Genomic DNA, 13,294 nt, shown 5'->3' with positions numbered 1-13,294 from the left:
TGTTGACTGAAATTCTTGCCTTTGGACTGTTGCCAGCTTGCAGTAAAGAGGGTTAGACTTGGCCCCTGTAGCCAACCTTGCTTTTCTAAGGCACTGACTGTGACACTGGTGCCAGGTAGCACTTGTGCCTTTCTAGGAATTCCCAGGCATCGGAGAGGAAGTACTTAAACAGAGTTACATAAGGAACATATGTAAGTAGACTTCAAATGGTTACCACTAAAATACTCTTTATGACCCAGGCTCTGTGGAATTTCTTTGATATGCAGTTGACATAAATTACAGGCGTCAAGGGTCCTCCCAAGAAAGATCAGAGAGGCTGCAAGCCTGGGCAAAGGCAGGCTCTGTTTTATGCCATTGATTATCTAAGTGCCTTCAGGCAATGGGTTTCAGTAGATGCAGAGCATTATTGATCCACACCATGAAAATAATCAAATTATTCATTTCTCATCAAACTGCTGTTGCCATGACCTTTCTTTTTATCATGTTCCCTGCCATCTAACATGCACACCACAGGAGCAATATGCTCTTTGCCTTAAAATAAATGTCGTTCTGTTTAGAAGTCTCATAAAAACGTTTTACCATGAGATCATCATAATGAGGGCATATATTTAAGTTGGAATTTTCTAATAAGCATTTTTAACACTATTTTTGCTACATTTAATGTTACTAAGTAGCAACATAGTCACTATTTACAAATCAAATACAGAGAAAATCAAAAATTGGTGAATGCTGAAAGTTTTTCAGAACTAGGCATATTAGAATTTTGTTTTACAAGATAGAAAATCAAAATATTCTTTTCAATGTAAAAACGCTAAAGGCAAGGTTAGTGAGAAAATGTCTCTTTTTAAATTTTCCTTAGCACTTGTCAAATTTGGCTCTCCTTGCACTGTGCAGCAGTGGTGTCTGAGCCACGGAGAGAGCTCTGAATGCACTGACGCTGCTGGGGCAGTGCAGGGCAGCATGGATGCTCAGGCATGTGTCCTAGTGGCAGGCTGATTGCCAAGGCCCAGCATGTTGTCAGGAAAATTAGCGCTCATGAGATCCTGTCATACAGATGTAGTGGTGTAACTTGCTACTTGCATTTCCATGACCAGCTCAGGTAGTGCTAGCTCTGTGATCTCTCCAGGCTCCTGTACTGTACTGCATAGGTGTAGTGAGACAAGTCCCATTCATTTTCAGTAACAGGTGGAGTTCTGAGAGCCTGTGGTCCAGACATCCAAAGGTATTTAGGTGCTTAGAAGGCAGACCCTACATGTTTTTGAGTCCCTGTGTTTTGGACAGTGCAGTTCCCAGTTGCCTACAAGCATACATCAGCACACTCAAAACCAGCAAGGCCCCTTGTCCCTTCTGGTTGTTTTCATGGACACTCACCAGCCATGCTGCATCCCTGGCAGAGACCCATCTGTTAGGACATATGCTGCTTCCCAGTCAGAGCACAGACCTCTGTGCTGTCTCCTGATGCACCTCCTTCTCCATTTTCTGGGAGAATACCAAGAACTATCTGGAAATACATATTTCTACGTCTGCTTATGTGTGTGTGGGTGTGTACAGGCACCTAGCTGCACTTGGGGCTGCACGAGTTACCTGTTTCATAAAAACTAAATGATGTGGTTCTGATTATCTGCTTCTTCTGAAAGCAGTAAGAGAGTAGTTGATTGCAGCCTAGGCAGGATATTTTAGAGTTTTGCAATTGGAAAAGGCATAAAGGCTGTGGCATTTCTGTTTGGCACTCCCATGGGCGCTGGCATGGCATGCCATTCCCAGGTCCCTGACACTGCCCCTTCCTGCTACTGAGGCAGCACAAGTGGCCACGGCTCCCACCCTCCCAGCAGCGAGGAGAACTGCTGGCTGTGGGCTCTAACGGCGCCCCAGGGCCTCGCTCCGTGTTCAGCAGGGGCAAGAGGGAGCTCAGGCTCCTCATCTCCCCGACTGCTGAGACAGGCAGAGGGCTGGCTGCAGAGTGTGGGGTGGTATTCAATTCACTCAGCTGAGCTTCCCGCAGCAGACACCATGACTGTCCATTCTTCAAACCAAATTTTAATTGTATCTCTATTTTTATCACAGCTTTTGAAAGTGTATACTTCAAAGTATTGCTTGTCCTTTCTATATGAAATTGATAAACAATGATATTTTCTTTATGTCCCCAAAATGGTTTCTGACACACACATACAAGTGATAGTTTACCTACTTTGAGAGGGCAGTTACAAGGTGCTTACTTTTCTCCTACAGAAACTGACATCAGGACTTTTTAGAGCCGTGTGAGCAATCCTACGGCATAAAATAATGTCCCACATCTGATTCACAATTGGAAATCCAGATGTTTCAACCTTCTTTTTCTGAACATTTTGTACATTCCTACTCCTAAACTGACCTAGATCATATTTATTGCACCACTGTAGTTACTTACCTGTTCCCAATTGTTGCATTTTTCATATTTCTAAAATATATCAGAGAAAGAGAGCAATGTTTTCTGTGCTACTAATAGCTAGAACTCATTTTAAAGATCTCTTTGAAGCACTTCTTTATTGTGCTTTCACAACATTCCTTTCACAACATCCAACATTAAATAATGGCAATTTGAACTCTTCACCTTTATGGAAAATGGCTGGATATCACCTAGGAAATTGTGGCTAAAAACGTGATCTGTTTCTCTGGCTTATAGCTCGCTTGGCTGGTTGAACAATGTGTCAGAATAATCAGAATAATCTTCCCATGTTGTTTGCAACTTTTCTCACACAGATTTTCATATTTTGATATCCTTTTACTATAGCTGTGGTGCTATTTGCAATGGTTATCAGCCATTCTACCACGTAAATGCAGGAGACATTTCTTGAGAAGATATGCAGAAAAAAGACACTGAAAAACAAAGGCCTGCAAAATTTGACATTCACAGCTACATGTGAATGAAATGAAGTGAGTCTGACAAAGTTGGCTGTGAATGGATACACAATGTCAGTTAATAAATCATCACAACTTTTATTCCTTGCATTATTATTTTTTTTTAATTTTTTTTTAGAAATTTGGTTTACATTAATTCATGAAAATATATCTGAAAGTCTGCAGCTTATTCCAGATGACTTTCTCAGATCATCTGTAGCATATATTTCTTATTAGAGTTTTACTGAGATTTCAGAGTGCAGAATTTGACAGGCAATACAACTGACAAATAAAATCCACAATATTTTATATTACAATGAAGAAGGAAGATGGATGGCCCCCAAACATAAAAATAGTTCATAAAAAATTCATTTGAATCTTCAGATTTTTAGATATTCAGTAGATTTTTTAAAGTAATTTGTCACTTCATCCTTCAATAAAGTCTGTTTTAGAAACATTTGTAAAAGTATACTTTGTACAAACTGCAAATCATTAGCCTGACTGGGATACAGCTCCCCTTGTGTATGAGGAAATACTAGCTCATGAAAAAAAATTATCAACTCAGGACAAAAAGATTTTTCTGTTTAGAATATATATATATTATAGAATATATAGAATATATATATATATATAAATATATATAGAATATATGTATGTATATATATATGTATGTATGTATGTATGTATTAGTAAGCATGACTTTTGACATTTTTACCTTTCATCCACAAACTTTTAATTTAAGTTTGTAACTGAAGTAAGTGAAAGGAGACAAGATCTTAGGTGCATCTTTACGTTTCAAGTACATTTTTGAGCCAAACTGTTCTTAATCAGCATGGGAACAGCACAACTTGGCTATGGCTTGTTTTAATATAATTGGTACAGCTATTTTAAATTACTATTTACCTTCTGTCTTCAGAAATGCTAACAACTGTTAGCCTGATCAAAAACCCTGACAAACTGCTACAAGTTCATCTTTTATATTTTTAAGGGTTACATTTTGAGATTTGAAATTATTATTTTGTGATATTGAGGTCTGAAAATATCCAGTCCTTCCCTATAAAAAATTTATATAGCATTTTTTTTCTCTTAAATCGTTATAATTTGTTAAAAGGTCTTTGCTGCATAAAATAAAGAGTACTCTGATTTCTATTTTTTTTTTTAATTTTTTATATATAGTGTAGGAAATACCAATGTATATATAACTAATTAAGATTTTAGATTCATAAAATCTTTGAATACCATTCAATACCAGAAGCTAGTTATCCTTGCTTACCCACAATAGAAGAAAAATAACATTTAGAATCATGGAATCATAGAATATCCCAAGTTGGAAGGGACCTACCAGGATCATTGAGTCCAACTCCTCAAAAATCAGACCAGATGACAGAAAGCATTGTCCAAATGCTTCTTGAACTGGTGCTGCAGCTTGGTGCTGTGACCACCACCCTGGGGAGCCTGTCCCAGTGCCTGACCACCTCTGGGTGCAGACCCTTTCCCTAACCCCCAGCCTGACCCTCCCCTGTCCCAGCTCCATGCCGTTCGCTCAGGTCCTGTCGCTGTCCCCAGAGAGCAGAGCTCAGCGCCTGCCCCTCCGCTCCCCTCGTGAGGGAGCTGCAGGCCGCCATGAGGCCTCCCCTCAGCCTGCTCTGCTCAGGGCTGAACAAACCAAGGGACCTCAGCCACTCCTCATGCATCTTGGCCTTCAGACTCTTCGCCATCTTTGTTGCCCCCTTTTGGATGCTCTTTAATAGTTTTATGTCCTTGTTATAATGTGGTGCCCAAACCTGCCCATAGTACTCAGGGTAAGGCCGCACCAGCACAGAGCAGAGTGGGACAATCCCTTCCCTCAGCCAGCTAGCAGTACCTTGCTTGATGCACCCCAGAGTACATCTGGTTTATTTCTCTTTGGTTTTCAATACATCAATTTTAATACAACGGTTTTTAAAGACAGAACTTTTTTTTTCTTCCGAGTTAACTAGAATAACAGACCCATTATGTGTGTGAATGAAAGCATCTGCTAAAATACAAAAAAGGATTCTTTATACAAATTTCATGTTTTTGTACTTATAGGTCAACTCTTTCCTTACCAAAATATTTTATCTCCTAGGCTGATAGTTCAGCAACAAATCTGTGGCAGTAGGCTGAAGATGGAATCTTCCTGAGTTAATCAGTCCATCCTTACTGTTATAAACTAAAAAAACTGAACACATCATACTGCAATAAAAGGATGGGGCCTCAGGTACTGATCACTGGTTCAAAATCATGATATCGCCAACCATTAAGGAAAAGCACAATGTGAAGTAGTCAGAATTTTTACGATTTTAATAATAATAATAATAATAACGTTTTCTTTTCAGAAGCATTGTCCCCAGAAACTTCAAATCACTTTTGCCGGCTGGCAAAATTTGGGAATGTTATCTCTGTTAATATTACAGGTCCCCATTTTGACAAGTGTTAAAATAACGTGCTCAAATTATTGTTACCGTAGCAGAGTAAGAAGGAAAATATCAGATGCTACTAATTCAATAGATACAAAGTAATCTGAAAGAATATTTATCACTATGTAAATAAACACTGTCATTTCCTTCTGTATGATTCTTTATTAACTGCAATTTTTGTAAGTACGAACAAAGCAAAGCATGGAGTGTCATCATAAATTTGAAATAATTATAATACTGGTAATAGTTTTACCTTGTAAAATTGTATAGCTGTAGCCTAGAAGTTCATCTGATTAAAATGAACAGAATTAGCAAGCCAACCAAACAGCCAAAGTAACAGCTCTTTCAGAATGGTTTCTTTGATATAACAGAAAAGTAAGTCCTCACAGTAAGCAAAGAGAATTGAGACTGAAAACCTTTATCACTTAAACAACTTTAATATTCAGTAATGTGGTGGCAGTAATGATTAGCACAGCAAGATCTGAGACTCCGGCTCTTCTAGAAAACTACACAAAACTACACAGACATGAAATGAATTGTATTGTCAGTTTGCAGTAACGCTTTCCTCTCTGTGACTGCAGCAAGGACTGGCAGTTTGAGGCAATAGCTTTCACCTGTGTAAACAACCACAGCAAAGAATCTCATCCCTCTAAGACCATACCTTTCTGTCAAGATTTAAGCAAAGAACTATAAAGGAGGTATATTTCACAAGAAACCTTGCTATGTTTTCTGAAATCCTTCCAGAAGTGCTACCATTAAATACTAGGCAGTTTGTTCCATTTGTTTCATTTCACAACATAGAAATGATTACGGATATTTCTGCTTGCCTACTTCTTCCCCTTTTCCAACTATAAGTAGAAAAGAAATTGCTGGCTTAACACAATTAAGTTGTTGAATGTCATGATAATAGTAGTACATCAGTATTTGTGGAGAAAAAAAAAATAATATATATATATACTTGTCAATTTCATTATTTATAAATCCACAAATAATATGGCTGTATGTGTGTGTATGTCCTTTTTTTTTTTTTTTAATTTTTTAACAACAGCATTCATTAAGTCAAAATACTTTTTTGTTGTTGTTGAAATTGTAGGGGATTTTATTTGGACTATAGGATATTGTGCTAATATCGGTAGTGGTGTTATTTTATTAAAGTCCTAAACAAAGGCTCTGCCCCTGGGCATGAGGGCAGTCACTGAAACTCTGTGGAATATGTCTGCCTTAGCTGATCAAGTGCACTTCACACAAAACGTTTCCAGAAATCTTTAATTTTGTTATGGCTACAGGCAACAGTTATAATTGGGCCACCTGAGAATAAAATTCATTCAACTATTAGCAGAAAAAAAAATCAAACATTTGTTATTAAGTGCACTTTTTATAAGACACTGACTTGAGAAAACAAACTATTTCTTACGGAAGAGGAAGTATATATAAAAATATATGTTTCTTAATATCTCCAGGTGTGAATATTTTGGATTTTATTGTTGAAACATTTTAAACAATGGAACATAAAATGTACCCAAAATCCATCATTATGGGTGTACGCAATGACTACAGAATCATTTATTTGTCCACTACATGCAAATTGGGTTTTCAAATAATACTATATATTTCAAATTATTTTCAAATTATTTTCAAATAATACTATATATTATAATGAATGGCACACAAATTTCAGTACCCATAATGCTGCAACCACCCCATAAGCAAAAATTTCAGTAACATGATTAGAAAACCCTTTTAAACACATGAAAGTTTACATAAATGAAAACACCTGCTTTGTCCTAAGGAAAGTGCCTCATGATGTTATGAAAGAGCTAAGTTAGATACTATGCAGAGATTGTTTCAGCAGTCCATACCTGTGAGATGTAACAGGCAACAGAAGAACATAGCCAAGTTTTCCTAACAAGTTTTAATAATGCATTTTTGTATTAGTACTTTGCAGTATGATTTTTTTGTTTGTTCGTTTCTGGGTGGGGGGGGGGGGGGGGGGGGGGGGCACAGGCGGACTGTATGTGATCCTGTTTTTTTGTTTGTTTGTTTTAATTATTATTAAATGATGTGGCTGCTTATTGATTTCACTTACTAACTTGGAATAGAGAAAATTTTTTCTTCTGAATTATCAAGTGAATTGGATGTTACCCTGGAGCTTTTCCTAATGTAGAAAGCCTTTTAGATTAATGCTGAATACTGTAGAGCAACACAAAAGATTCAGTTCAGGTGATGACCCTACTCCCACTTTTCAGTATTACCCTGAGTGTCACTTGGGAACAAACTTCTTGGGAAGTTTTAGTAGCTTTAGAACTGAATTCTGTGACTGCACTTCCTACTTAGGAAGAGTTTCTGAGTTCCAGGCAGTCCTACAACTCTTGTTAGCAGTGTAATAAAGGATTTCCCCCAGTAAAAAACAAAGGGTTTTAAAGCCCCTGTATTTGCCACTTAGTATTCCAATACAAGACATTTCTTGGTCATGATACCAACTTTTAGCCAGTTAGCTGAAAGTAATTAGAGAAGTTCTGCATAGGAAAATTCCTTAAATCTCTGCTTGTCTTCTTCATTTATGAATGAAGCTGGCACTCTCATTAAAAAGAAATGTCTAGTTCAACCAATGGTTTCAATTGTAATCCCTAATTTATTTTAACAAGATTAGGAAAACTTGACTCCCTTGAATTTAATCAGATCTGTCCTGGGAACATAATGGAAGTAAAATGCAAAGAAAAATAGACCCTAGTCCTAAACAATTCCCGCTAGGATGATTTGAAGTCTTTAGAAAAATTTTATTTTCTGTTCTAGAAACGAAAGAAAACAATGCTGAAATTGTTACTGAAGCTGTCGAATGACATAGCACATTTAAAAGCAAAACCTGAATATTATCTAGTTACTATTTATGTTTGCAGTTTAAATTTTGACATGAGAACTCAGGGAGGATGCCATAAAAGAAATTACGGTGGTCCATAGCAGATATCAGTGATGTACTAAATCAATAAATGCTAGCAATCACATCAGGTGAGTTAATTTAGCATACTGGATCAAAAAATGGAGTATTTTTCTGTGAGTAGCTTATTAATTGAAAACTGTAGTTTCGTTAGACACTGAACCTGAAAAATCATGAACCTGAAAAATCAACACATAAATGCCAATTAGTTCCTTCTGGGAAAAACATTTACAGACTAGAGGTGTTTTTTTCAACTTTCCTGATGTTGATCATTTTAGTTAAAAGGGAGAAGGAGTTATAGACACTGGTTTCCCAGTCTTACCCACATTAGTAAGACATTACCCACATTAGTGGGTAAGTCTCACTAGAGTGAGACTGTTTTGAGCTTGTTGAAGAACTACTCTCGCAACCCTTTTGTGGATGTTCTTCTACTTCATATGGACTAAATACTCTTCATGTTCCTCATTCACAGATGAATTCCTAACTATCTCATACAGAAATATTCTTTTTTTGCTAGTGCAAATAATATGTAAGTGTTCTGTGCATATCCACACTATCATCATAAGAAGAAATTAAGGACGTCCCACCTAGATAACATTCCTTTATCACAAACCCAAACGTACTGTCCTGGGAAATAGGGTTTTGTGAAGATTCTTTAATCAAAAAGGACTCAAAATCATGATTTCTAGGTAACTGCTCCAATTGGATTAAGAGGGGATGATATCACTTGATCCTGATAGTTTCTGTAACCTATTTTCTCCTTTGCTTTTATGAAATCAGCTCTTTCTGTGGCCTGGAATAATTTTTTGTCAGTCAGAAAAGAAAAAAAAAAGTTTCAAACTGAACTTCATTGCTGTTTTGTTTTTTCTGTTTGATGACCATATTCACACCAAGCTAATAGTTTGACTCTTAATAGTAAGGACTGCATTCTTTCAGTATGTGTTAAAATGTAATTGAAAGACTATTCAAATGCAGATGAATGCAGATGAATGATTATGTATTATGTGATCTAACTAGTTTATGTTTAGCCAGTAGTCTTCCTTTTGACAACTCAAAACAAAAAAGAAAGTCCTGTGGAAGAAAAATAAAACATTTTAAAGGGTATTAAGATGTGAAGATTTTTATTTTTCATTCAGTGAACAAGACTGTTTAAACTGAGAAGGAAAAATTGCTGTTTATGTAATTAATTTATATAGGGAATGACATTCAGTGCTTTTGTCTTATCACCATTCAGACTGCTTCTAAACAATGAGACAGAAGCTTCTGTTCTAATGGTTAGACATAAGACTTCTTTGCATCTTAATCCTACCATTAGGAGAACTGATGAGAAGGGTACCATGGGAGTTGACTCAGATGTTATATATCTATTTTATTCATTAACAAGGACCACATTTTTCTTGACTTCTCTACTTTTCCGCTTTTTAGATAGTGTAGTTTTAGTCTAATAGTACAGAAAATATAAAATACTAAAAATGTTACGCTCTTTTAGTGATTGATCTGATTTCCTGATGGTAAAAGAAGCTATCAAAATATGCTGGTAGGGAATATATATTGTGGCTTAACTGTCTGCGTTTGTTTCTCATCCTGCATCCCACTGCCAAACAGGATCTTTTTTAACCCTTTTCTGTTGCGTGGTCTTATACTGAATTTATTTTCTCCAGAATAATTTTTCACTATTCACTTTTTTCTTCAGATTTAAAATATTTACATTTTACAAAAGGTTACATATATTTGATCTCCATTTATCATGGATATTTTTTTCATGGAGAATTTTTCAAATGACAGATTTGTAGTTACTTTGCTGTTCAATACCACTTGAATTGTTGCTTAGGATCAAACTAACAAATTAAAAAGTTCTTATGGTATTTCACAAAAAAATGCAGAAAACCTTCTACTGTTTGGGTTTTGGTCATAAAATATCTGACATTGTTATAAAGTCATTTCTGCAGTGGTTTTGCCTATCCTCTGCATGCTTATGTTTATTTTTTAACTGCATTTGGCACTCAATATCAAAAGTGTATTTATCTTCTTTAATAAAGTAGTAATTAGTAATAACTGTATTAAATATTATTTATACAGTAATAATTGCATTTATTTATTTATTTATTTATTTGTAAACTATAATGGCTAGTGCTGAATGGTTTACCATGGATTTCTTCATAGATTTTGAGACTAAAAGACAACACTGTATCATCATCTGTCTTCCTGAGCGTTATGGGCCATCCTATTTCACTTAAATTAGCCCTGCACTAAATACATTATATCTAGCTAGACTATTGCTTCTGTAAATGTGTTCAGTCTTTGGTAAGATATATCAGGACATGGAGGATCCATGGCTTTCTCTGATCATTATCTCTCTTTTAGTGTTTGAATGTCCTCCTCATAACAAATTTGCCTTATTTGTTTCTTGTAACAGAAAATCTTCTAATGATATTGCATCAGTTAGCTCTCTAAAAACATAATATTCATGCTATTCTAACAAATAAGACCTACCAAGTGTGTGTTGAAGCATAACAGCCTCTATTTACCGCTAGTATTAGCAGAGACCTAGTAAATGAACAGTATCTCTTATTTAAGTTTCCCATTAAGAATAAGCAGCTGTCTGTGGTAAGCATCTTCATTCTGGCTGGTTAACCATTAAGAGAAGTTTCTGGTAATATGATAGATTCTGCCATGGCTCTCTGAGCCACAAATTTAAAGAAAAGAACTTTTGACTATTTTTGAATAGGCAAATAGTAGCAAATACAGCTTAGGGGATACTTCTCTTCCAAGCAATATTCTGTGAAGCGTTGCTGACAGTTTGAAAATATGTATGTATTCAGCTGTAAATATCAGATATTTCGGAGGACTTGTGCTATGTCTGATTTCATTTTGATTCATTAAAAGTCACTTCTTGTTTATCAGCACTGGAAGATGTTTCTGTAATGTAGTAATTTGCCAAAAGAGTACGGTGTGTGTTATAAAGGAAAGTTAAACCAGTTTTCTATCCAAGTCAGTCTCAGCTAGATGAAACTTCCAATGAAGATTGAGTGTTTCTATTATCAAAGCAGAAGAACTGGATATTAAACCTTTCATTTATCCCTGTCATTGAGTGCAATCACTGCTCAGAAGGATGCACTCCTTGTTATCTTTTAAGGACAAAAATATTATTAGATATTGTGGTCACTGTGCTTTAAAATATTATTCCCAAGATGGGTCTTTGTAATGGTAGTAAATATTCTAGTACAGTTTTTTACTTTTGGCCTTGAATGTGGGACACAGTGGGGAAAAAAGCAACAAGCGATATCTGTTGTACATGCTACCGATCTAGGCTGTTTAGTATTTAATTGTAGTATTGATGTATTTTAAAATGTCCAAGCATACAGCAAGGATTTTAAAGAGAACTACCTAGAAGTTATAGTTCTTCAGTTAATCTTTCATTTATCTAAAGGATGAAGGAAGCTGTCTAGTTCTGTGATATGAACTGCAATCAGCTTAAAAATAATTGACAAATTAATCCCTTAACAGTGCTGCAATTGTAAAGGTGTTAGGTTTAGCTAGGCTTGTCTGATTGCTTTGTCTAATCAAGAATAAAGGTGCTACCTTTGATGTTTAAGATTTAGGAGGGACATCCCTGACCTGACAAGCTTTTATATTTTAATTATTGATCCCTTTATTTCTGCCCACAAGACCCTTTGTGTAGTGCTAGCCTTACACTAAAAGGCTAAAGTAATACCTTCTACCTGTGAGGTATACAAAGACATGCAGGACTTTGAATATTCAGAGAAGTTGACCTACATTACCAATTGATATACCCACAATATAGAATAGCCTGCATTTTTTCTCCTTGTCATATTATCTCCTATTTATTATTGCAGCCACTCTGAGAGCCACTATACAGTGCAAGTTCATTTCAGTAGTGCTGATTGTGGACCTTCTACTTAGTATGTGCAAAAATGCTATAATTCTACCATAAATTAGATGTAATTGATAGATGTAATCAATTTTCATTTTCCAAAACCAAGAAAATCTTAGATTCCAAACTTATGTCTGCTTGAGTAAGCTGGAATGAGTGTGCTTACACTTAAAGATGAAGAAATCTGGGCAGTGCATTGTTAAACAATATGGCTTTTCTTTGAGTAATTATGTTTTGTGCTCCAGGGCAAACCAGCTTGGTCCAGCATGGAATTAAAGTAGGTTGATAGATTATTAAATACTGTTGCTTTTTTTTTTTTTTTTTAAACAGAGATATTTTCAAATGGGGATATTTTGTCTTTTTTTTTTTTTTGCTTTCAATCAAAAATAATCAAACAGTATGTACTAGAATGTTATATAAAATTTCTCCTTTTAATATGAAATTGAACTCTTTTTTTCTTCCTTAATAGAGCATCACATTCTGTACATTTGTGGTAAGTGCAGCCTATTGTATCAGCGGACAGTCCAATCCTGCAAGTCTTCCCAGGAGTCCGGAGCTTGATTATTTATTTAGCTTGCATAACATTATCGTTTTCATTCCCTTTTTGCCCATCATGGATTCTTTTCTTCAACTGCAGGTGAATGAAGCCACAGTGGAGCAGCTAGTGCAGCAGTATCCACATATAACCTTCAGTACTGTGCTACAGGATTGCAAGAGGACATTGGAACGGGCTTATCAAATGGGATGGACACCCAATATGTCTACTGCCTCTTAACCTCCTACACCAACACGACAGGTCCACCACCCTGCTGCATTCAGTAGATCTAATGGGACTGCAGGGGGTTCACAACCTTTCATTGTGATGTGTACAATGAACACAATATACATGGTCTGTTCTGAAAGTAGTAGGACTCTTTTTTTTTTAAATTTATTCATGAGAATAGAACAAACGATTAGAATTTTTCAAGGTAGCACCCTTCCGCATCTACACACTGCTGCCAACGAGTTGTCCAGTTTTCATATGCCTCCAGGAACGCCTGGACCGGAATGCTGTTTAGCTCCCTCGTCACGGCCTCTTGAAGCGCCTCTACCGATGCGTGATGCTTCCATTTTATTCTCGGGAATAGAAAAAAGTCTGGCGGGGCCAAG

General features: G+C 36.2%; 1 protein-coding gene across 1 annotated transcript in view; it reads left to right on the top strand.

The window, feature by feature from the left end:
- The window catches only part of FBXL17 (F-box and leucine rich repeat protein 17), a gene marked incomplete at its 3' end in the record, with an annotated part of 315,190 nt that extends 302,270 nt beyond the window's left edge, over positions 1-12,920 (top strand). The window contains exon 9 of the mRNA XM_084304715.1: positions 12,783-12,920. Within this exon, the coding sequence (XP_084160841.1) occupies positions 12,783-12,920 (138 nt within the window). The remainder of the gene's footprint in view (positions 1-12,782) is intronic.
- Between the last annotated feature and the right edge of the window lie 374 nt (positions 12,921-13,294).

The sequence above is a fragment of the Netta rufina genome (assembly GCF_964035555.1).
Source record: "Netta rufina genome assembly, chromosome: Z".
Classification (NCBI taxonomy): Eukaryota; Metazoa; Chordata; class Aves; order Anseriformes; family Anatidae; genus Netta; species Netta rufina.
The sequence above is the reverse complement of the archived record's forward strand: the minus strand, read 5'-3'. Positions and strand labels throughout refer to the sequence as shown.